We start from the raw sequence: 25,483 nt of genomic DNA on the forward strand, positions 1-25,483 counted from the left end.
TGCCATTTCAATACTCCCCCCTGCTCTCATGATCACATCTCTGTCCTGGGATTGCTGCAATGTTCCAGTGAACATCAACGCAAGCTCGAGGAACAGCATCTCATTTACCGATTAGGCACACTACAACCTGCCGGACTGAACATTGAGTTCAATAATTTCAGAGTATGATGGGCCCCCCATTTTACTTTTATTTTTAGTTATTTTTTTCTTTTTCCTTTTTAAAATTTTTTTGTGTTTATTTTATTTTATTTCATCTTAGTTTGTTCAGTTTGCTTACCCACTGTTTTTTTTTCATGTTTGTACTTGCGGCTGTTCAATTTTCAGTCCGTTAACACCCTGTCTGTACTAATGCTTTGTCTTTCAACACACCATTAACATATTGTTTGCATTTTCTCCACGGCCTTCTGGTCAACTATTCTGTGACCTTGTCCTATCTACACCTTCTCCTTTGTTATCTCTTGCCCCACCCCCGCTTTACTTGCTTATAACCTTTTACATTTCTAATATTTGCCAGTTCTAAAGAAGGGTCACTGACCTGAAACGTTAACTCTGTTTCTCTCTCCACAGATGCTGCCAGACCTGCTGAGTATTTCCCGCAATTCTTGTTTTTATTTCAGATTTCCAGCATCCGCAGTATTTTGCTTTTATTTTAGTCCACCTACATTACATGGGCTGTAGCTGTTCAAGAAGGTGGCTCACCATCACCTTCTCAAGAGCAATTAGGGATGGACAACAAATACTGGCCTTGCCAGTGAGATCGACATCCCATAAATAAATAAAAAAGCTGCAGCACATTCCAAGATTGGCAGAAACCTTTGTCACCTCCAGACTTGACTATTCCAATGCACTCCTGGCTGCTGTCCTATATTCTACCCTTCATGAACTTGAGGTCTTCCAAACCTCTGCTGCCCATGTCTTAATTTGCACCAAATCCCATCCCCCTATCACCCCTGTGCTCACTGGCAAACATTGGCACCTGGTCAAGCATCTTGATTTTTGTATTCTCATCCTTGTTTTCAAATCCCTCCATGGCCTCACCCCTCCCTATCTCTATAATCTCCTCCAGCTGCATAACCCTCTGAGATATCTGTGCTCCTGTAATCCTGGTCCCAATTTTAATTGCCCTACCGTTGGTGGCTGCACCTTCAGTTGCTTAGGCCCCAAACTCTGGAATACCCTCTCTACAACTCTCCACCCTACTTTCCTCCTTTAAGGCACTTCTTAAAACCTATCTCTTTAACCAAGTCATTGGTAATCTGACTTAATATCTGCTTGTGTGGCTCAGAGTCATAGTCAGAGAGAGATGCAACACTGAAACAGACCCTTTGGCCCACCAAGTCTGTGCCAGCCAACAACCACCCATTTATACTAATCCTACATTAATCCCATATTCCCTACCACATCCTCATCTTCCCTCAATTCTCCTACCACCTACCTACGCTAGGGGCAATTTATCTATCAACCTGCAAGTCTTTGGCTGTGGGAAGAAACTGGAGCACCCGGCAGAAACCCATGCAGTCACAGGGAGAACTTGCAAACTCCACACAGGCAGTACCCAGAACTGAACCCGGGTTGCTGGAGCTGTGAGGCTGCGGTGGTGACCACTGCGCCACTCATGTTTTGTTTTATAATGCTCCTGTGATCATCTTGTTGTTGTTGAAACAGTCAACCAACAGTTCCCATGCTATAATCCCATACGATAACCACAGTAGATAGTATGTCTTCTGAAGGTGTTGAAGGACAAATACACAAAGAACAATTGCAATTTTGAATCTAAAATGTTGATTCTATTGAAAAGCCTACTTTTCTCACATTTTCCAAGCTAGGGAGCCCCGTCTTCCAGAAAGCCGACCTCTGGGGCAAAGCAAACAACTGAGATGCACCCACCTTGTGTTGCAGGCTCCCGCTGGGTGCATTGAAATGAGGTTATCTTCCCCCACTAACCATGCAAACTCTGGCATGTTCAATGAAACCACTAGATTCCATAGCCCACAAATTCATTGGGTCATAGGAACAGGAGTAGACAATTCACCCCCTTAAACCTATTCCATCATTCAATGAGATCATGGCTGATCTGTATCGTAACTCCATTTACCCACCTTTGTTCAATATCCCTTAATATCCTTGCTTAACAAAAATCTGTCAATCATAGTTTTGAAATACTCCGTTAATTTATGGCCTCAATAGTTTTTTGGGGAGAGACTCCTAGTTTTCCACTACCCTTTGTGTGAAGAAGTGCTTCCTGGCATCACGCCTGAACAGCATAGCTTTAATTTTGAGGTTTTCTGGACTCCCCCACCAGAGGAAATAATTTCTGTCCATCTACCCGAACAAGCCTAACTATTCTTTGCATTCATTGGGAAGGCATGCAGATTTTGGAAGGTTTAGTTTTACAGTTGTTGTGTAAAGAGAAATAATTGTTCTTTTTTGAAGGGCAAGTGCACTAACTGTCAATATAAACCCGACTGCCCTGCGGGATTCAGCCCTATGGTAAGCTTTGAAATTTTGTGTTGGAATCTCAAGAAATATTCCACAATTAAGGTGCAGAATTCTGTTTTATTTTAATTCGAAATTCATTATTTGCTTAATGCAGGTGGGGAAGAAGAAGAACTGTATCTTTGTACGGTACCTGCTTGGGAAGCGGATGATGCATCTCGGCTGTTTGACAAACTGTGTGAAAACTGTCATTGTAAGTGAAGTCCACGCCTGATCTGGAATGTATCTGGTGGCACCATGCATTTTCTATTTAGCAACATACAAGTTTAACAACATCACTTTTGCAAAACTTGGATCCACAAAGTCTGGTGAATTGTTCTCTATGGATTTTGGCTTATACGTGCAAACAGGGGAAGGCAATTCAGCCACTTGAGCCTATTCAATTAGAACTAGTGTCAGGGTAATGCCAGGGTTAGGCCAGCAAGCAAAAGTTCCAACCAAAGATAATTCCGGTGGCTATATTGTCCTCAAAGAACATCCGCGCGCCCTTCCCCCCCCATGCCCCCAGGTAGAGGTAGCGAATTCCTGTGCCTGTGGAACAGTGTCCAAGTGAGGTTTCTTCTCCCTCCACTTCAACCCCAGCGCGGACCTGTTGAAGGTTTTGCTGTCGGTGACAGATCTGGTACAGCTTTCAGGACTCTACGACATCTTGAATAGCAATGGTTATCACCACCAGAACTTTCCCAAGGGGATGTCACTAGCGTTCTCCCAATTGTTCCTGGGAGCAATCCCTATCCCAGGAAAATGGGCCACAGTCAATGTAGGGATGAGGCAGTGAGTGGAAGCTCCTTGCTAACCTTGTAAAGAAGGGGTAAGGAAAATCCCACCTTTGATGCTACTGATTGTTTGAAAGTAGCTGCCTCTCTGTTCACCAGTGCAGCATAATCATTCCTCCACTGTTGTTATTGCAGGTTATATGCGGAAACCTTTCTTTCCAATGTGCATATTGAGAGGGGTCACCACCTTGTGAAGATCTAGAATTTAAAATGTGCTGCTGTTTATTAATTATACCACTGCTTCTCGTTTAGCTTTTGTTGGGTTTCTTCTAGACTCGAGACTGCTGTACTGGCTACTTTGGAAAACAATGCCAAGCATGTCCAGGAAAAGCTACAAACTGGTGCTTTGGGAATGGCATTTGCCAAGATGGTATTAATAGCACAGGGACATGTGAATGTGAAGAAGGTTTTGCAGGAACAGCATGTGAGACCTGCATTGATGGAGACTACGGAATGCATTGTGATCAAGGTGTGTTTTATGACTGTGCCCTTATCATAACTGATTGGTTACTACATTCATATTGTCCCCATTCAGGGAATGATTGCCTTTGTTATCAAATCTGTCCATGGCTTTGTCCCTTCCTATCAGTGTAATCTCCTCCAGCCCTACAACCCTTTGTGATATCAGCATTCCTCTAATTTTGTTCTCTTATCCTAAATTTTAATAATTTCACCATTAGGGCTATTTCTTCAACTGCCAAAGCCCTAAGCTCTGGAATTGCTAGACCTTGGTGTACAGGGTACAATTTCAAAATTTGCAGATGGGTATGAAACTTGGAAGCTTTGTGAACTGTGAGGAGGACAGTGTAGAGTTTCAAAAGGACATAGACCAGTTGTTGAAATGGGAAGTTCAATGCAGAGAAATGTGAAATGATTCATTTTGGTAAGAAGAACATGGAGAGACAATACAATATAAAGGGTACAATTCTAAAGGGGGTGCAGCAGCAGAGGGACGTGAGTGTGTATATGCAAAAACATTGAAGGTGGCAGGACAGGTTGAGAGCGCAGTTCATAAAGCATACAGTATTCTTGGCTTTATTAATAGGGGCATAGAGTACAAGAGCAAGGAAGTTATGTTGAATTTGTATAAGACACTAGTTTGGCCTCAGCTGGAGTATTGCATCCAGTTCTGTGCGCTGCACTCTAGGAAGGATGTGAGGGCATTGGAGAGAGTACAGAAAAGATTCACGAGAATGGTTCCAGGGATGAAGAACTTCAGTTATGAAAATAGATTGGAGAAGTTGGGACTGTTTTCCTTGGGGGAGAGAAGGCTGAGAGGTGATTTGATAGAGGTATTCAAAATCATGAGGGGTCTGGACAGAGTCGATAGAGAGAAACTGTTCCCACTTGTGAAAGCACAGAGAATGAGAGGGCACAGATTTAAAGTAATTGGCAAAAGAAGAAAGAACGACTTGAGGAAAAATGTTTCCACGCAGTGAGCAGTTAAGGTCTGGAATGCACTGTCTAAGACTATGGTGCAGGCAGGTCCAATCGAAGCATTCAAAAGGGAATTAGACTGTTATCTAAAAAGGGAGAATGTGCAGGGTTATGGGGAAATGTGGGGGGGAGAATGACACTAAGTGAATTGCTCACTCGGAGAGCCGATGCAGACACAATGGCCCAAATGGCCTCCTTCTTTGCTGTGATTCTGTAAACCTCTCACCCTCTCTAGCTCTCTTTCCTGCTTTAAGACGTTCCTTAAAACTTGCCTATTTGACCAAGCTTTTTGTCATCTGCCCTAATATTACCTTAATTGCTTGGTAACACTCCTATGAAGCGCCTTGGGATGTTTTACTACGTTAAGGGTGTTATATAAATGCAAGTTGTTGTTGTAACACCTAGCAGCCAGAGGAAATTCTTCTCCTTGGAGTTTTAAATTATCTCCATACTTTGCACATGATATATTATGGAAAGTTATTTATGCTTTCAGGATGCCATAAAGCACTGCAGAACCAACTAATTACTTTCAAAGTGTGGTCTTCTGTAAACGAACACAGAAATGGAAGTGTGCTGAGGTCGTGAGCTTAAATCCCACCAAGACAAGTTGTGAAGTTGAATTCAATAAATCTGCTCATTTGTGGTCCAGCACCAGGCAAAATAACTTTGAAAGCTTCCAAATTCTTGTGAAAACTCAACTGGTTGTTGCCCTTCAGAAAGCCTGCCATACCTTACCTGGCCTGGCCTACACCTGATTTCAGGCCCATGTGGTTGACTTGTAATTTGCCCCTGAAGTGGCCAAGCAAACCGCTCAGTTGTAACAGCAATCACTAGTTTGGCTGGGCAGACAATGTGACCTTGCTCATATCCTGGGAACCTTTTTTTTTTAAAACAAGCAATTTGCTCTGCAGTAAATGAGGTGAATAGTTAGTTAATCTGTTGGTTTGGTTGATGGAGAAATATTCTCCGTAACATCACGAGGAGTCCCTGCTCTTCTTCACATTTTGCCGTGGAATCTTTCAAACGCATGTGAACAGAGGCTTGTTTTAACAGGACTGGTTTCCAAAGTGAGCGTCCCCGATGGTGATTGACACCACTAGTGAGCACTGGTTGGGAAATCACAAACCCATAGATCCTGCTTTTCCATCCATTTAAATGAACTGTAAGCCAACAAGTTCCCAACCAGCTGTGCCTCCAAGTGTGGTTCCTTCCCCGAGGTCTTCTCTCAAAAGATGGGTTGCTCTCTCAGTATTCCATTGGAAGGTTAGTCTAGATTGATGTTGTCCAACCTTTTCAGATGGAGGGCCGCATTATGAATTTTGCTTGGCCCAAGGGGCCGGTGAGCAAATTTCAATAGATAAAGGCATTAAAAATTTATCTTACTAATAAAAACAACAACAAATGAGCATTTTTGTAAAGAAGCTTTAAATGAGAAGACTAATTTATTGACTTACTTTCTCGTCACTATATTAAAAACTGATTTAGTGACATACCTGCCATTGTTTTTGCTTGCATAAGTAGTCAGTCTCTGCCGGCACACTTGATGTAGTGATGTAGAGTATTCTGGCTAGATTTCCATCTGTCAGGAGTGATCTTGATCTCTCTCTCTGTCTCTTTCTCTGTGTTGTTCCCCCCCTCTCTGCATCATCCTTGCCCTCTGTGTTCTCCTCCCATCACCCCTCTCTGTCCCCCTTCTCTCTATTCCCCTTCTCTCTATTCCCCTTCTCTCTATTCCCCTTCTCTCTATCCCCCTTCTCTCTATCCCCCTTCTCTCTGTTTCCCCCTCTTTCTCTGTTTTCCCTTCTCTCTCTTTGTTACCCCTCTTTCTCTGTTTCCCCCCCTCTCTCTCTCTGTTCCTCCTCTCTATCTCCACCCCCCCCCGTTCCCCTCTGTTTCTATCCCCCCCCCCACCTCACCTCTGACAGTTGCACTGAGTAGAACCACTCAGCACAGCAGCTTTGTGCTCGATCAGTTTGTTTAAAACATCACGCTGAGTTTCACAGCTCAGGGGCTGAAGCAGGAACACACTTCCCAACATCAGACAGATTCGGGATTTTCCGGTGGGCTTTTAAAAAAAGTCAGAAAACCCTGAATCAGTCAAAGTTGGGAAGCGGGTTCCTACTTCAGCCCTTGAGCTGTGAAATAGGCAGTGCGATGTTTTTAAATAGGCCGCTCTGCAATAAGAAGTCAAAGGGAAATATCCCATCTCCAGTCACGGAGTCCTGGCGAGGAGGAGGAACAGCCCCAGGTACAGGTAACACACGCGGGCCAGATGGAAACCTTGGGTGGGCCGGATCCTGGCCCATGGGCCATATGTTGGACAACCCTGGTCTTGATGATGTACTTATGTCCTGGAACGGCGCTTGAGATCTGAGATATGACAGTGCTACCAACTGAGATACTTTTAAAATCCTTCTTGGAGCTGCTGAAGTGAAAATCTCCACCTGTGACGGTTAGGAATTGAAACCTAGCTTTGCTATTTGGAACATCACCACCTCCAAGTTTATGTAGAATTACATAGAATACACAGAACGGAAACAGGCCATTCTGCCCAACCACTCAATGATAGCACTTGGGCTCCACTCAAGCCTCCCCTCCCCCATCCTTCCTCATCGACTCCGTCAGCATAACCCTCTATTCCCTTCTCCCTCATGACCCCGTAAATGCATCCAAACGATTCCCTTCAATCATCCCCTGTGGCAGCAATTCCACATTCTCACCACTCTCTGGGTAAAAAAGGTTCTTCTTAATTCCCTATTTGATCTATTAGTGACTATCTAATATTGGTGGCCTCTAGTTTTGCTCTTCCCCACGTAAAAACACGCCCCCTGTGTCTGTCAAAAACGTTCATAATTTTAAAGGCCTCTGTCAGGTCACCCCTCACATTTTTATCCTTTGCTGATAGTTTCAAGCTCCAGGTCACATGCCATATATTGTCGTTCCTTCATCATTACCGGGTCAAGACTTAAGTATTATGTGATTACCATCACTACAAGGACTGCAGTGATACAAGGAGAAAGCACACCATCATCTGCTCAGGGCAACTAGGGACAGATAAGAAATGCAGTCTTGCCAGTGTCGTCCACATCCCAGGAACATTTTTTTTAAATAATGCTTATCACTATATCATAGGATATTTCTCAACTTTTGTTTTGCATTTATTTACCTGTTATTATTAATTATTTTCTAGAATGTAGGTGCACCCATGGTAAATGCAATGAAGGAATCAATGGGGATGGCACTTGTGAATGTGAACTTGGATGGCGAGGAGTCAACTGTGATATTCGTAAGTTTGAATTCATTACATTCACTAGAGAACTAGTCATTTATGCTTGTGTCAAAAGTAATGATATAGCTATTCAGTATGCTATAAGGAGTCAAGGATAAAAATGGAACAAAGAACAAAGAACAGTACAGCACAGGAACAGGCCACTCGGCCCTCCAAGCCTGCGCCGATCTTGATGCCTGCCTAAACTAAAACCTTCTGCACTTCCGGGATCCGTATCCCTCTATTCCCATCCTATTCATGTATTTGTCAAGATGCCTCTTAAACGTCTCTATGGTACCTGCTTCCACCACCTTCCCCGGCAACAAGTTCCAGGCACTCACCACCCTCTGTGTAAAGAACTTGCCTCGCACATCCCCTCTAAACTTTGCCCCTCTCACCTTAAACCTATGTCCCCTAGTAACTGACTCTTCCACCCTGGGAAAAAGCTTCTGACTATCCACTCTGTCCATGCCGCTTATAATTTTCCTCATTACAGCTACTCGTCTACTAAACTGGTAAATGTTTTGTTCTGGTTACTGAAAGTATCAGAAAGTGTGGTGCCCTGAGTTGTACTGAAGCTTTCCATAGAATGATACAGAAGAAGGCCATTCAGCCCATCATGTGTGTGCCGCTTCTTTGGGAAAAAATATATCCAGTTAATCACACTCCCTTGCCGTTTACCCATAGCACTGCAAATTTTTCCCTTTCAAGTATTTTTCCCCTTCAAGTGTTGCTTGCTTATCAACAGTATGACCTCATTGCTGTATCTGAAACTGACTGACTTAGTTGCTGGCTGAAAATATGACATTTAGAAAGTGGTGTGGTGAAATTCTGTCCTGGAGCCTCTGTGTGAGGGTTACGTGTAGGTTTGATGCCAGTCGTGCACAGGTGAGGAAGAGATGAGCCAGAATCTCATGGCTGCCAACAACAAGATTCATTGCAGAAGTCTAGTTGCAAGCTTCCCTCTTGACACAGTATCTCAAGGCCCACTGGATCAAAGGTGAGGAACAAGTTACTAGAAGGAATCTTTTAATGAAAAGAGAGGGGAAAAAAATCTATTGAAGATTTGGAAAATATCACTTCTATTTAGAAATAGGTTGCAAAAAAAATTGTTTTTTTTGTAATTGATTTTCATCATTCAATGTTGCATTTATCTCAAGACACATCATTCTGAATGATGAGTAAATTATACCATTCTAAACCACATAGCTTCCACAACCTGTTCAACCACGATGGTGTCTTCATAAGACATTAAATGTTTACTGTAGGGTGATGTCCGACGACAGTGTGAGTATTAATTGAATAAGATAAATTCTTTGCAGTTTTTTTAATGTGCTTCCCTGATTTCTTTCTTGTTCGCTGAAAACATTAACCTACACGTATGCAATGCCATTAGCAGAGCAAAATCTCCATAAGCACTTTTTAATCAGAGTCTGGAGCAAGCAGCAACAAGAGGAGAATGAAAGAAGTTGTTAAAAACACAACTGAAGATGTAGACATTAAGGAAGTTCCTGAAGCTGATAGAGATGTCACAAGGTGGACAGGCTTAGGGAGAAAGTTCTTGAATTTGAGGGATAAGGTTGAGACTGGCCGATGGACAACCGTGTTGATAAACTAGTAAATGTTGGTATTCAAAGAGATTTGGGGGTCTGTGTACCCAAAACATTGAAAGTTAACATGCAGGCACAGCAAGCAATTAGGAAAGCAAATAGTATGTCAGCCTTTATTGCAAGAGGGTTTGAGTATAAGACTAAGGAAGTCTAGCTTCAATTATCTAGGGCTATGATGAGACCATTCCTGGAGCACTGTGTACAGTTTTGGCCTCCTTACCAAGGGAAGGATATATGTGCCCTGGGGGAGGGGTGTGTGGGTCGCAGGTGCTACGAAGGTTCACTAGATCGATTCCTGGGATGAGAGGGTCGTCATATGAGGAGAAATTGAATAGAATGGGCCTATATTCTCTGGAGTTTAAAAATATGAGAGGTGATCCCATTGAAATGTATAAAATTCTTAGAGAGCGTGACAGGGTAGATGTTGAGAGGCTGTTTTCCCTGGCTGCGGTCATAAGGAGTTGACATTTAATAAAGTCCCTCTTAAGAGACTGTTAGCTAAAGTTGAAGCTGATGGGAGTGAAGGCAAATTATTGACCTGGTTAGGAAACTGGCTGAGACAGAGAGTAGGGATAATGGGCAAGTATTCGAATTGCCAAGATGTGACTAGTGGTGTCCCACAAGGATCTGTATTGGGGCCTCAACTATTCACCATATTTTTTAACGACTTAGATAATGGGACAAAAAGCCACATATACAAATTTGCCGATGACACGCAGATAGGCAGTGTAGCTGGAAGGATAAAATTACAAAGAAATATTAATAGATTAAGTGAATAGATTAAATGAATTTCAATGTAGGCAAATGTGAGGTCATCCACATTGGACCTAAAAAGGATCGAACAGGGTACATTCTAAATGGTGAAAAGCAAGGAACAGTGGAGGTCCAAAGTGACAGGACTCCAAGTAAATAGATCATTAAAATGTCATGAACAGGTACAGAAAATAATCAAAAAAGCTAACGGAATGCTGACCTTTGTATCTAGAGGACTGGAATACAAGGGGGTGGAGGTTATGCCGCAGCTATACAAAGCCTGGTTAGACCACACCTGGAGTTACTGTAAGCCGTTCTGGGCACCACATCTTAGAAAGGATATATTGGCCTTGGAAGGAGTGCACTGTAGATTTACTGGAATAATGATACCTGGCCTCCAAAGGTTAAAGTACGAGGAGAAATTGCACAAACTAGCTTTGTATTCCCTGCAATTTAGAAGGTAAAGGGGTGATTTGATCGACCTTTTCAAGATATTAAGGGGAACTGATAGGATAACAGAGAGAAAAAGTTTCCACTGGTTGGGGTATCTAGGATTAGGGGGCCTAGTCTAAATATTAGTGCCATACCTTTCAGGATTGAAGTTAGTAAACACTTCTACACACAAAGGGCTAGATTTTATTGGCCTGAAGTGGGATGTAGGCAGGGGAGGGGGGTCCATAGAATTGCAACAAGTGGCGGGGGGGTGGATGTGGGGTGGCAGGCCCGTCACCACTCCATCACCAAGCAAGGGAGGAAATAGGCCGGTGACGGCTTTCCGGCCCAGAGGTCAATTAAGGCTGTCAAATGGCCTATTAACGGCCAATTAAGGGCCTCTTCCCACCACCAGTGGGATCTTACCAGCGGTGGGGGTGCCTCCGTCACGCGGAGTGGACATCTTGTAAAACTAGGTGCCCTCGCTGTCGGCTTGGGTGGGTAGTGTCCCTTCTTCATGGGCAATCTGTGGCCCACGGAGGGCCCCAGCTGGGAAACAATGCACATCCCAGGACCCCCCCACCCCTTGGGCTTTATGACCACCCCACCAACTCCCCCTCGCCGGAGCCTTCTGAACTGGCTTCAGCAACCCCGCCTCACTTACCTCTGGTCCAGGGTTCCAGCACTAGGCCTGGGTCCAAGGCCTCTGCAGTACCGGCAGTGGCCATCACTCCCAGTAGTGCTGCTGCTACCGCTGAGCGACCGGCCCTGTGATTGCCAGCATCTCTTGGAGATGGGATCCTCATCTTTAAAGGGATGCGGATCCCGGCTCGTGAAACATTGATGTAAAAATACCAGAGGATCGCTCCGAGGGGGTGCAAACAGGCCAAGGCAGGGTTCCCCCTGCTTTTTTGACCCATGCTGGGAGCCCTGCCTCCTCCACAAAATCCAGCCCAAAGGGTGTTAGAAGTTTGGAACTTTCTTCCTCAAGGGTAAATTGATGCTATCAATGTTAATTTTAAATCTGAGATTGACCTGCTCGCCAAAGGTGTTAAGGAATATGAGGCAAAAATGGGTAAATGGAGTTAGAGTACAGATCAGCAAGTATCTCACCGAATGGTGGATTCGGCTCAAGGGACTAAATGGCCATTATCACATTGCTGTTTGTGGGACTTTGCTATGTGCAGGTTAGTTGCTGAGTTTCCTATTTTACAACATTATACTCCCAAAAAAGTGCTTAATTGGCTGTAGAGTGCTTTGAGATTCCCTGAAAGGTGAAAGGTGTTATATGAATTCAAGTTCTTTCTTTTTATAAACCCTATATTCAGCTACCCAGGAACACCAACAAAAACCCAACCACGACATGTGATGTCCCTCCCTTTGTTTACTTGCATTTGTATAGCACATGCTTGGGACATCCAAACACACTTCACAATCAATGGGTTGCATTTTCAAGTGCAGTGAGTGCTGCTGGAGAGACAATGGGACAGTCAGTATGGCAATGCCCTAACAACAATAATTTTTTTAGGTGACATGGAATGTTGGCTAGTACACACTGGTCGTCTTCCAGTAGCATCATAGGCTCTTTTAAGTTAAGAGCATGCCTGCGGGTCTCAGTTTACTGCCTCATCTGAAAGACGGCACCTCCGACAATGCAGCTGTCCCTCAGAACTGCACTGTAAGGTCAGCCTAGGTTGTGTGTGTCAGTCCATAATGGGTATTGAACCCAGGACAAGCTGACTAAGAAGTGACATATCATAATACTGATATCTATGTTCAATAGTATTAAGAGTTTTCTATATTATATATAAGATTTCTAAGATTTTTTATGATGTGAATTGGAAAGGTCAAACTAACATCTGTCGTGTGTGTATGATTTTTATTTGCAGAAATCACTGACGACCTGTGCAATAACACTTGTCATTCAAGCGCTAAGTACGTGCGCCTTTCACCAGTTCTTTGGTTAACAGAACAGTTTTGAAATTAATGAAATTCATGGTTCACTAATTTACTTGCTGTTGACATTCTGAACTTTAATCCTCTTGAATAGCTGCATCTCTAAAACATCTGGTACCCCGTACTGTAAATGTGCAGCTGGCTTCAAAGGCAATGGCACGTTCTGTGAAGGTAAGGTTGGACCCTGAGCTCTTACTTTCAGAATCGTTTTGGACTTTGACCTGTACTCAAACTATTTTGCTTATTGTATTTGGTAGATTTTTTTTGTTTGAAGTACTGCATTAGAATGTGGAACTCACTACCATGAGACGTAGTTGGGGCACATAGCATAGATGCCTTAAAGGGCATAAACTTATCGGGGAGAAAGGAATAGAAGGATATGCTAATAGGGTGAGATTAGGAGGGGTGGGAGGAGGCTTGTATGGAGCATAAACACCAGCATGGACTAGTGGGCCGAATGGCCTGTTTCTGTACTGTAAATACTATGCAATTGTATGTATATCTGTAGTTTTATTTCATCAATTCTGTTAATTCACTCACTGTCCTAAAAAGAGAGACAGGTTCTCATCTCCAGCCTGGGTAGCAATTAACCTCTGAATTAATTCACTCATGTTTACTTAATATCAACTCAGGGTTGTAGCCTTAAAGGGTCACGTGCTTACATTAGTGCAGAAAACAATTTGTTATATGGTACAATGTTCTTGCCTGTACAAAACAACACATCCTCTCTGACTTAATCATGAACCACGAGTAGTTCACTAGTAAATACTTGTATCTAGCACATATCATCACACTCCTAATTTCCTTCCCACCTGAAGCTTTAAGTTTACAAGCACTTTCCAATCTGTAAAGTTCTTGCTATAGAGGGAGTACAGCGAAGGTTTACCAGACTGATTCCTGGGATGGTGGGATTCCTGGTGTATGAGGAGAGATTGAGTCGGTTAGGATTATATTTGCTGGAATTCAGAAGAGTGAGGGGGGATCTCATAGAAACCTATAAAATTCTAACAGGACTTGACAGGGTAGATGCAGGGAGGATGTTCCCGATGGTGGGGGAGTCCAGAACCAGGGGTCATAGTCTAAGGATACAGGGTAAACCTTTCAGGACTGAGATGAGGAGAAATTTCTTCACCCAGAGAGTGGTGAGCCTGTGGAATTCGCTACCACAGAAAGCAGTTGAGGCCAAAACATTATATGTTTTCAAGAAGGAGTTAGATATAGCTCTTGGGGCGAAAGGGATCAAAGGATATGGGGGGAAAGCGGGAACAGGTTACTGAGTTGGATGATCAGCCATGATCATAATGAATGGCGGAGCAGGCTTGAAGGGCCGAATGGCCTACTCCTGCTCCTATTTTCTATGTTTCTATGTTTTCCTGCACCACACAGCAATTGAACTCTGACTGACCCGAGGCTGCTGCATTCACTTAACAATTTGGTATTGTTACCTTAAAAGGGATGTTGCTGCCCCTCAGTAGCAGAATATTGCACTAAACGTGCTCTAGCAGGAAATTCCAATTGTTGTAAAACGGTACAGTGAGCAATGTCACCCACTAGTGTGCTTATCTAGTATTGTTAGCTTGTATAGAAGTGGCACTCTAAGAATAAATTCCACTAAATGCCTGGCTCTGTCAAACAATCAGTTGGGAGTGGGTTTTTAACTGTCAAATTGACTCGATCCCGGCACTGTCAATCAGAAGCTAATGGTATTGACAGTAATTTACTAATGTTATTCTTTGTGTGCAATGACAATTCTGATCTTTGCTGGTACTGTTTACCACAGCTGTGAATGCGTGTGAGATGGACAATGGAGGCTGTTCACCAAATGCAGACTGCAAAATAACTCGCCCAGGGCAAAGAGATTGCATCTGCCAGACAGGATACACTGGAGATGGGCTTGTATGCCTTGGTTAGAACAAAATCTTTTTTTACAAAATATCTTTTTTTTGGACAAACATGGACAGAAGAACTGAATTCAAGAGGTGAGGTGAGAGTGACTGCCCCTTGACATCAAGGCAACATTTGACCAAATGTGGCATCTAGAAGCCCGAGCAAAATTGAAGTCAGTGGGAATCGGGGGGAAATCTCTCCACTGGCTGGAATCATACCTAGCACAAAGGAAGATGGTTGTGGTCATTGGAGGCCAAACATATCAGCCCCAAGGCATCCCTACAGGAGTTCCTCAGGGTAGTGTCCAAGGCCCAACCCTCTTCATAGAGTCATATTCTTTGCTAACCAGTCTCTCAATATGTCCTGCCACCTTCAAAGATCAATGTACATGTACCCCAGGTCCCTCTGCTCCTGCACACTCTTTAAAACTGTGCCATTAAGTCTATATTGCCTCACCCTATCCCTTCTGCCAAAATGCATCACCTCACACTTGTCTGTATTAAATTCCATCTGCCACTTCTGCTAGTCTATCCATGTCCTGTTGGAGTCAATTCATATCATCCTTACTGTTTGCTGCTCCTCCAAGTTGAGTATCATCATCAAATTTTGAAATTCTACTTTGTATTCCAAGATCCAAATCATCATATATAGCAAAAAAAGCACTGACCCTTGGGGAACACCACTGTCTACCATCCTCCAGTCTGAAAAACAACCAGTTATCACCACTCACTATTTTCTGTCCTTAAGCCAATTTTTTTTATCCATTAGGTCACTAACCCTCCTATTCCATGAGCTTCAATTTTGTTAATCAGCCTTTTATATACTTTCTTAAACGCTTTCTTAAAATCCATATGGACAACATCCACTGTGTTCCCTTCATCAACCTTCTCTGTTACTTCATCAAAAAATTCAATTCGATTAGTCAAGAATGATCTGTCTTTTACAAATCCATGCTGGCTCTCCTTAATTGACTGAAATCTCTTGTCTGTTGATTTTTTTCTCTGGTTATCATTTCTAAATCCTTACCCACCACTGATGTTAAACTAACTGGATTGTACAGCTAGGACTGACTTTACCTCCTTTCTTGAATAAGGCGTCACATTTGCCACTCTCCAATCCTCTGGCACCTCCCCCATATCTAGGGAACATTGGAAGATTATGGCAAACCCTTCTGCTATCTCCACTCCCACTTTCTTTAGCAACCTGGGATGCAAGCCATCCAGACCAGGTGACATATCTATCAAAAGCCTTTTTGTTACTTCCTCCCTCTCAATTTTTATCCTATCCATTGCCTCTACTTTCTCTGCTTCTACTGATATTTTGTCAGATTCCTCTTCCTTAGTGAACACTGATACAAAGTACTCATTAAGTATATTAGCCTTGCCCTGTGCCTCGAAGCATATATTAGCTTCTTTGTCCCGAATAGGCCCCATTCCATCTCTTACCAGCCCCTTATTATTTACATGCCCGTAGAAGATTTTTGGGTTCCCTTTTATGGTGTCTGCCATTAACAGATTCTCTCTTTGCCAGTCTAATTTTCCTCTTCACTTCCTCAGTCAACTTATTGTATATGGCCTGGTTCTCACTTGATGAGCTCACCTGACATGCATCATCCACCCTCTTTTTTTGTTTCATCATAATCTCTATCTCGTCAACCAAGGAGGCCTGTTCTTGGTCTCCCTACCTTTTACCCTTGTTAGAATGTACCTAGCCTGTACCTGAAGCATCTCTTCCTTAAAGATAACACATTGCTCCGTTACAGATTTTCCTGTCAGTCTTTGGTTCCATTTTATTCTGACTAGATCTCTTCTCATCACATTGAAATGAGCCGTCTTCCAATCTAGATGTTCTACCTTATATCGTTCCTTGCTTTTCTGCATTATGAGCCTAAACCTTATGATATCATGATCACTCTTACCCAAGTGCTCCCCAACAGACACTTGGTCCACTTGGCCCACTTCATTTCCCAAAACCAGACCCAGCAATGCCTCCTTTCTTGTTCGGCCAAGAACATACTGATCAAGGAAGTTCTCACGAACACATTTCAGAACGTCCTCCCTCCCTTTACTCTGAAATTATCCCAATCTATATTTGGATAATTAAAGTCCCCCAATAACACCACTCTATAGCTGCTTCATCAGTGACTTTCCCTCCATCATAAGGTCAGAAGTGGGATGTTTGCTGATGATTGCACAATGTTCAGTACCATTTGCGGCTCCTCAGATACTGAAGTAGTCCATACCTGTATGCAGCAAGACCTGGACAACATTCAGGCTTGGGCTGATAAGTGGCAAGTAACATTTATGCCACGCAAGTGCCAGACAATGACTATCTCCAACAAGACAGAATCTAACGAGCAACCCTTGACATTTAATTGGATTACCATCACTGAATCCCTCCACCATAAATATCCTGGGTGTTACCGTTGACCAGAAACAGAACTGGACCAGCCCTATCAATACTGTGGGTACAAGAGAAGGTCAGAGGCTGGGAATTCTGTGGCAAGTTACTCACCTCCTGACTCCTCAATGCCTGCCACCATCTACAAGGCACAAGTCAGGAGTGTGATGGAATACTCTCCACTTGCCTGGATGAGTGCAGCTCCAACAACACTCAAGAAGCTCAACATCATCCAGGACAAAGCAGCCCGCTTGATTGGCACCCCTACCATCACCTTCAACATTCACTCCCTCCACCATCTTAAACATTCACTCCCTCCACCATCAGTACACAGTGGCAGCAGTGTGTACTATCTACAAGATGCACTGCAGCAACTCACCAAGCCTCATTCAACAGCACCTTCCAAACCCATGACCTCTACCACCTAGAAGGACAAGGGAAGTAGATGCATGGGAACATCACCACCTTCAAATTCCCCTCCAAGCCACACACCATCCTGACTTGGAACTGTATCACCGTTCCTTCACTGTCGCTGGGTCAAAACCTCCCTAACAGCACTGTGGGTGTACCTACACCACATGGACTGCAGCGGTTCAAGAAGGCAGCTCACCACCACCTTCTCAAGGGCAATTAGGGATGGGCAATAAATGCTGGCCTTTCCAGCAAAGCGAACATCCCATGATTAGGTTAAAGAAAATAAGTCCAAAATGTGTAATTTTTTTGTTTGTATTAATAATAGTTAAGTAAGTTTTCTGAATAGAAATTAAAGGCAGTAAATTCATATTAACAAACTTAATTTCTAAAAGGCTTCATTTCATTCTTTGAATTTGTTAAGAAATCAACCCTTGCATGGAGAATAATGGAGGATGTCATACAAATGCTGAATGCACTCAAACTGGGCCAAACCAGGTAAGTAAAATTAATTCCCCACACTCCAATTCACACTCATTTCATCCCTCCTCTAGGTCATTCTGGGATGTGATTCAACATGTATTTGGCCCTCAGGGACCTCACCCACTGTCCTCTTATTGGACTGTGGCTGGGCATGTCCACCCAATGTCGCTAACCTACACTAAGCACCTAACCAGCAGGGGTCAATAGAGAGCCAACAAGAGCAGAAATCAGGGGGAATTTTTTCTTTCCTACTCATGACCCTGGGAATACTGACTCCTCCCCCGCAATCCAGCCACCCTGCTGACATCCACATATCACAAGGGGTCACATCTATATTAGATATAGCTGCAGCTTGTTTCATGGCAGGTTTCTGTCCCACTGCACTCTCATTTTCATATCTCAGGTGAGGTGTCTTCTGCATACAAATAAACACTAAAGTCCCAAATAATTGGAGGCCTTCAAATTGTTCAATCACTTGAAGCAGTTTGGCCAAACTGTCTGTTACGTTCTTTAAAAATCAATATAGTTCGAGGTAACACTAGAAAATGAACTGAGCAAACATGGTCATTTTTTTAATTAGTTGCGATATATAACAAAGAGCAGTAGCTTATGCATCTGTGCATTGTGCCTGAGAATAACGATAAGCAGAACCGAGTGATGCATCATCCTGCCTTTCCTCTGTCCCTTGATTTAAAACATATGACCTCTTAGATGTAGCTTTTTGAAAGATTAATTTTTCATTGGTGTTTTTAGGCAGCCTGCAACTGTTTGCTTGGATATCAAGGTGATGGGAAGACCTGTGAGCCAGTTAATCCTTGTCGAGTGGTAAGTACCAATGTTATTGTTTAATACATCTTAATATAACATAAGTTATTAATTACCCAGATACTTAAAATGATGAGTGAACTATTTCCTTTTACCTTATTACAGGACAATGGAGGCTGCAGTGAATTTGCTAAGTGCAATCACACTGGACCAAACGAACGAGTGTGCAGCTGTTTTCTGAGTTATGTTGGCGATGGGTTTACCTGTAAAGGTACCATATACAAGGTACGTTCAGTGATGCCATTGGTATTTGATCAGCGCTTCAGTTTAGGTTTACGTTTCAAGTATGATCAGCTCAGTGCTCACCACTGATCAGCCACTCAAGGATGTTCCTTCACCCTTTCTTTCCAGGAGATGACCAGGAATGCAGCCTCCTCCCGTTTCTTCTATCACCTTCAGGTAAAAAAAAAATCACCAGCCTTTTCCTTCCTGCCTTTCATGGCAATAGCCTAAGACCAGCTATGTGCAATGGCGTATTAATATATTGACTGGTTAAAGCACCACCACAAGTAAAGCCACATCTGTGAACCAAGAACAAAATCTCATAAATAATTGAAATCAAGGTAAATTCACCTGTCCTGTAATCTCAGTGAGCAGCTTCAATCAATGGAAATGCGGGTTGGAGATAAGGTTGCACAAGTGCAGATCGGCATCCCAACCCACACTCCCTTTGAGTATACTTCCCTGTTGGAAAGTTGGAATCACTGGGTTTGCCCTGTCAGGTTCTTCAAAACAAATGGATGCCACAGAATACTTAAGGTTGCACCTCTGGATAAAGGATGCTGATAATGCTCAACTTTGAGTTATGGTGTATAACAGACATGGCCAAAGTGCAGACTTTGGCCACGAGGCCCACAATCCTTGGTATCCAGTCCACAAAATGCAGCCAACTCAGATCTCTTTGTGCTTCTGTCTCTCACTAGCTGGTTTATTCTGTTTGAATTTTGTGGGCCTGGAGGTTTGGGAAGGGGCCATTCATTAACATTGTTGCCTCATTGGTGCATAAAGCAGAACACCGAAGATCTGTTAGTATCTGCAACTTGGGAGATATACAAATCAATGGGAACATGGATTTAAACATTATACATGCAGCCAATTTTCCAGTTGGCCATTCCTCCTGAGGAGGAGCCTAACCAGGCAGGGCTGGTCACAAACTCATGGACTGGCTGCAAATCTGATTTGTTTTTCCTTCAATCAACATCAATTTATCTGGTCATTGCTGTTTGTGGGAGCTTATTGTGCATAAATAGGCTGCCATGTTTCCTACATGACAACAGTGACTACCCTTCAAAAAAGGACTTAATTGGCTGTAAAGTAGGCGCTATAAAAATGCAAGTAATTCTTTCTTTCTTTTCATTCATGGATTGAAAATAAAGATTGTGCAACTAGTGCTCCTTGTGAATGTCGCTTCTCACCAGGAATGCCCAATTGGGAAAATCAAGTCATTAAGTGTGGCCTTAAGGCCCCATGATATAAAGAACAAAGAACAAAGAACAGTACAGCACAGGAACAGGCCATTCGGCCCTCCAAGCCTGCGCCGATCTTGATGCCTGCCGAAACTAACACCTTCTGCACTTCCGGGGCCCATATCCCTCTATTCCCTTCCTATTCATATATTTGTCAAGATGTCTCTTAAACGTCGCTATCGTATCTGCTTCCACCACCTCCCCTGGCAGCAAGTTCCAGGCACTCACCACCCTCTGTGTAAAAAACTTGCCTCGCACATCCCCTCTAAACTTTGCCCCTTGCACCTTAAACCTATGTCCCCGAGTAACTGACTCTTCCACCCTGGGAAAAAGCTTCTGACTATCCACACTGTCCATGCCGCTCATAACTTTGTAAACCTCTATCATGTCGCCCCTCCACCTCCGTCGTTCCAGTGAAAACAATCCGAGTTTTTCCAACCTCTCCTCATAGCTAATGCCCTCCAGACCAGGCAACATCCTCTGTACCCTCTCCAAAGCCCTTCTGGTAGTGTGGCGACCAGAATTGCACGCAATATTCTAAGTGTGGCGTAACTAAGGTTCTGTACAGCTGCAACATGACTTGCCAATTTTTATACTCTATGCCCCGACCGATGAAGGCAAGCATGCCGTATGCCTTCTTGGCTACCTTATCCACCTGCATTGCCACTTCCCGTGACCTGTGGACCTGTACGCCCAGATCTCTCTGCCTGTCAATACTCCTAAGGATTCTGCCATTTACTGTATACCTCCCACCTGCATTAGACCTTCCAAAATGCATTACCTCACATTTGTCCGGATTAAACTCCATCTGCCATTTCTCCGCCCAAGTCTCCAACCAATCTATATCCTGCTGTATCCTCTGACAATCCTCATTATTATGCACAACTCCACCAAACTTTGTGTCGTCCGCAAACTTACTAATCAGACCAGCTACATTTTCCTCCAAATCATTTATATATACTACAAACAGCAAAAGTCCCAGCACTGATCCCTGCGGAACACCACTAGTCACATCCCTCCACTCAGAAAAACACCCATCCACTGTTACCCTCTGTCTTCTGTGACTGAGCCAGTTCTGTATCCATCTTGCCAGCTCACCTCTGATCCCGTGTGACTTCACCTTTTGTACCAGTCTGCCATGCGGGACCTTGTCAAAGGCTTTACTAAAGTCCATATAGACAACATCCACCGCCCTTCCCTCATCAATCATCTTCATCACTTGCTCAGAAAACTCAATCAAATTAGTGAGACACGACCTCCCCTTCACAAAACCATGCTGTCTCTCGCTAATAAGTCCATTTAGTTTAGAGATACAGCACTGAAACAGGCCCTTCGGCCCACCGAGTCTGTGCCGACCATCAACCACCCATTATACTAATGCTACACTAATCCCATATTCCTACCACATCCCCGCCTGTCCCTATATATTTCCCTACCACCTACCTATCCTAGGGGCAATTTATAATGGCCAATTAACCTATCAACCTGCAAGTCTTTGGCATGTGGGAGGAAACCGGAGCACCCGGAGGAAACCCACGCAGACACAGGGAGAACTTGCAAACTCCGCACAGGCAGTACCCAGAATCGAACCCGGGTCCCTGGAGCTGTGAGGCTGCGGTGCTAACCACTGCGCCACTGTGCCGCCCCCAAATGGGAGTAAATCCTGTCCCGAAGAATCCTCTCTAATAGTTTCCCTACCACTGATGGCTTGGCCATGTGAGCCGCATGGAAGATGGCAGGATCCCCAAAGACACATTGTACAGCGAGCTCGCCACTGGTATCAGACCCACCGGCCGTCCATGTCTCCGTTATAAAGACGTCTGCAAACGCGACATGAAATCGTGTGACATTGATCACAAGTCGTGGGAGTCAGTTGCCAGCATTCGCCAGAGCTGGCGGGCAGCCATAAAGACAGGGCTAAATTGTGGCGAGTCGAAGAGACTTAGTAGTTGGCAGGAAAAAAGACAGAGGCGCAAGGGGAGAGCCAACTGTGCAACAGCCCCAACAAACAAATTTCTCTGCAGCACCTGTGGAAGAGCCTGTCACTCCAGAATTGGCCTTTATAGCCACTCCAGGCGCTGCTTCACAAACCACTGACCACCTCCAGGCGCGTATCCATTGTCTCTCGAGATAAGGAGGCCCAAAAGAAAGAAAAGAAAGAAAGGATGTAAGGCTCACCGGCCTATAATTTCCTGGATTATCCTTGCTACCCTTCTTAAACAAAGGAACAACATTGGCTATTCTCCAGTCCTCTGGGACCTCACCTGTAGCCAATGAGGATGCAAAGATTTCTGTCAAGGCCCCAGCAATTTGTTCCCTTGCCTCCCTCAGTATTCTAGGGTAGATCCCATCAGGCCCTGGGGACTTATCTACCTTAATGCTTTGCAAGACACCCAACACCTCCTCCTTTTTGATAATGAGATGACTGAGACTATCTGCACTCCCTTCCCGAGGCTCATCATCCACCAAGTCCTTCTCCTTGGTGAATACTGATGCAAAGTACTCATTTAGCACCTCACCCATTTCCTCTGGCTCCACGCATAGATTCCCATCTCTGTCCTTGAGTGGGCCAACCCTTTCCCTGGTTACCCTCTTGCTCTTTATATATGTATAAAAAGCCTTGGGATTTTCCTTAATCCTGTTTGCCAATGACTTTTAATGACCCCTTTTAGCCCTCCTAACTCCTTGCTTAAGTTCCTTCCTACTGTCTTTATATTCCTCAAGTGCTTCGTCTGTTCCTAGCCTTCCAGCCCTTACAAATGCTTCCTTTTTCTTTTTGACTAGACTCACAATATCCCGTGTTATCCAAGCTTCCCGAAACTTGCCAAACTTATATATATCAATGTAGCCTCGAAAGACAAAAAAACCTCGGCACTCCTAGTTATAATAGTCACCTGAACAATCAATATGTTACAGAATCACCAAATTGTTACAGCGCAGCCAGAGGCCATTTGGCCCATCATGTCTGCACCAGCTCTCCGAGTGAGCAATTCACTTAGTGCCACTACCCTGCTTTCTCCCCATAGCCTTGTACATTCTTCCTTTTCAGGTAACTATCTAATTCCCTTTTAAATGCCTCAATTGAAACTGCCTCCATCACACTCTGAGGCAGTGCATTCCAGATCCTAACCACGTGCTGTGTTAAAAAGTTTTCCTCATGTCGCCATTGCTTCTTCTGCCAATTACCTTAACGGTTTCCCTCTCATTTGTGATCCTTTCACGAGTGGGAACAGTTTCTCTCTATTTACTCTGTCCAGACCTCTCATGATTTTGAATACCTCTATCAAATCTCTTCTCAGCTTTCGCTTCTCCAAGGAAAAACAGTCCCAACTTCTCCAATCTATCTTTCTAACTGAAGTTCCTCATCCCTGGAACCATTCGCATGAATCTTTTCTGTACTCTCTCCAATGCCTTCATATCTTTCCTTAAGTGCGGCGCCCAGAACTGGACGCAATACTCCAGCTGAGGCTGAACTTGTGTCTTATACAAGTTCAACATAACCTACTTGCTCTTGTACTCTATGCCCCTATTAATAAAGCCTATTATTAATTAATATTAATAAATAAATACTGTATGTCGTATTAACTGCTCTCTCAACCTATCCTATCACCTTCAATGTTTTTGCACATATACCTTCTGTTCCTGCACCCCCTTAAGAGTTTACCATTTATTTTTTATTGTCTCTCCATGTTCTTCCTACCAAAGTGAATCACATCACATTTCTCCACATTGAACCTCACCTTCCACTTGTCTGCCCATTCCACCAGCTTGTCTATGTGCTTTTGAAGGTTTATACTATCCTCCTCACAGCTCACAATGCTTCCAAGTTTCATATCATCTGAAAATTTTGAAATTTTGCTCTGTACACCAAGGTCTAGGTCAATAATATAGATCAGGAAGAGCAAGGGTCCCAACACTGATTCATGGGGAAATCCACTACAAACCTTCCTCCAACCCAAAACACATCCATTAACTCTCTGTTGGCTGTCCCTCAGCCAGTTTAGTATCCGTGTTGGTCTCGGAAGCATTATTATTCTTGTTTTTTAGATACCTGCATTTGAAATATAAAATGAATTCTTCCAATTGGAAATGATGTTTAGTTCACCTGCCGTTCCTACACTGTTGGTATGGCAATGAAGCAACATTTCTAAACCAGGATAATATATTTTTTCTTTCCGTACAGCTTAATGGTGTCATTGAACTTGGTGGTTCAGGCCCTTTTACTGTATTCGTACCGAGCAACGATGCTTTTAAGAACGAAGCCCGGGTAAGCATGTGCGCGCCTTTGAAGCTGCAGCGTTTTCCAAGGCAGATCGTTTGAGTCATTTTACATGAATATTCATCTCCTCATTCCTTTCAACATTTAGATATCAGAATGGACGGAAAATGGACAAATGGCCCAGATTCTCCGTTATCACATTGTGGCTTGTAATCAAGTGCTGTACAATCAGTTAATCTCCATGAAAACTCTCACCACCGTCCATGGAGAAACTATACAGCTTTCTTATGTAAAGGTGAGAGTCCGAGTTGCAGTTATACATGGGGCTGAACAGCATAATCTGTACCTGCATGTTACTTGATATTTAATGTTGTAAATTAATAAGGGAAAAAAGCAACAAAAAAAGTATTAGCTGTTGCTCAATTGGTAGAACTCCGGCCAGAAGATTGTGGGTTCAAGTCCCACTCCCGCGACTTGAGCACATTAGCTCAGCTGGCACTCCCGTGCATTATGACAAGAGTGCTGAACTGTCAAAGGTGTTGTCTTTTGGCTGAGATGTTAAACTGAGGCCCCGTCTACCCTCTCAGGTGGATATTAAAAATACCATAGCACAATTCAAAGAAGAGCTGAGGTGTTTGCTCAGGCCAAATACATATCCCGCTGCCAAAGTCATTAAAACAGATGATCTGGTCATTTATTTCCATTGCTGTTTGTGGGAGCTTGCTGTGCGCAAATTGACTGTCACGTTTCCTACATTACAACAGTGATCACACTGCAAAGGTATTGAATGGGTTGGAAAGCACCTTTGGGTCATGAAGGGTGCTATTTCAATGCAAGACTTTGGGCTGGATTCTACCAGCCCTCTGGAGATGGGCTGGAAGGTGGGAGGGGGTCTTAAAATGCAGCCTTGGCAGTTGCCACCTCTATTGGTGGCATTGCCAAGTCTACCGAGTTGCTGGACCTCTGATTGGGCAGGCAGCTCTGAGTCCTGACGGCAGCCTGTTAATTGACTGCCACCTGTAAAATGCTGCCCAGGGTCCAGCCATCTGTCCACATGGGCTTGG

General features: G+C 43.7%; 1 protein-coding gene across 6 annotated transcripts in view; it reads left to right on the forward strand.

The window, feature by feature from the left end:
• The window catches only part of LOC137379456 (stabilin-2-like), a 171,378-nt gene that overhangs the window by 88,653 nt on the left and 57,242 nt on the right, over positions 1-25,483 (forward strand). For 5 of the 6 annotated variants that reach the window (XM_068050295.1, XM_068050298.1, XM_068050296.1 and 2 more), the window contains 13 exons: positions 2,434-2,490; positions 2,594-2,689; positions 3,546-3,741; positions 7,900-7,995; positions 12,662-12,707; positions 12,823-12,899; positions 14,509-14,634; positions 17,851-17,924; positions 18,663-18,734; positions 18,840-18,959; positions 19,086-19,133; positions 24,384-24,467; positions 24,568-24,714. In XM_068050295.1, the coding sequence (XP_067906396.1) occupies positions 2,434-2,490; positions 2,594-2,689; positions 3,546-3,741; positions 7,900-7,995; positions 12,662-12,707; positions 12,823-12,899; positions 14,509-14,634; positions 17,851-17,924; positions 18,663-18,734; positions 18,840-18,959; positions 19,086-19,133; positions 24,384-24,467; positions 24,568-24,714 (1,239 nt within the window). The remainder of the gene's footprint in view (positions 1-2,433; positions 2,491-2,593; positions 2,690-3,545; positions 3,742-7,899; positions 7,996-12,661; positions 12,708-12,822; positions 12,900-14,508; positions 14,635-17,850; positions 17,925-18,662; positions 18,735-18,839; positions 18,960-19,085; positions 19,134-24,383; positions 24,468-24,567; positions 24,715-25,483) is intronic. The other variant, XM_068050297.1, reaches the window with a different exon arrangement.

This window comes from Heterodontus francisci, chromosome 18 (genome assembly GCF_036365525.1).
Source record: "Heterodontus francisci isolate sHetFra1 chromosome 18, sHetFra1.hap1, whole genome shotgun sequence".
Taxonomy (NCBI): domain Eukaryota; kingdom Metazoa; phylum Chordata; class Chondrichthyes; order Heterodontiformes; family Heterodontidae; genus Heterodontus; species Heterodontus francisci.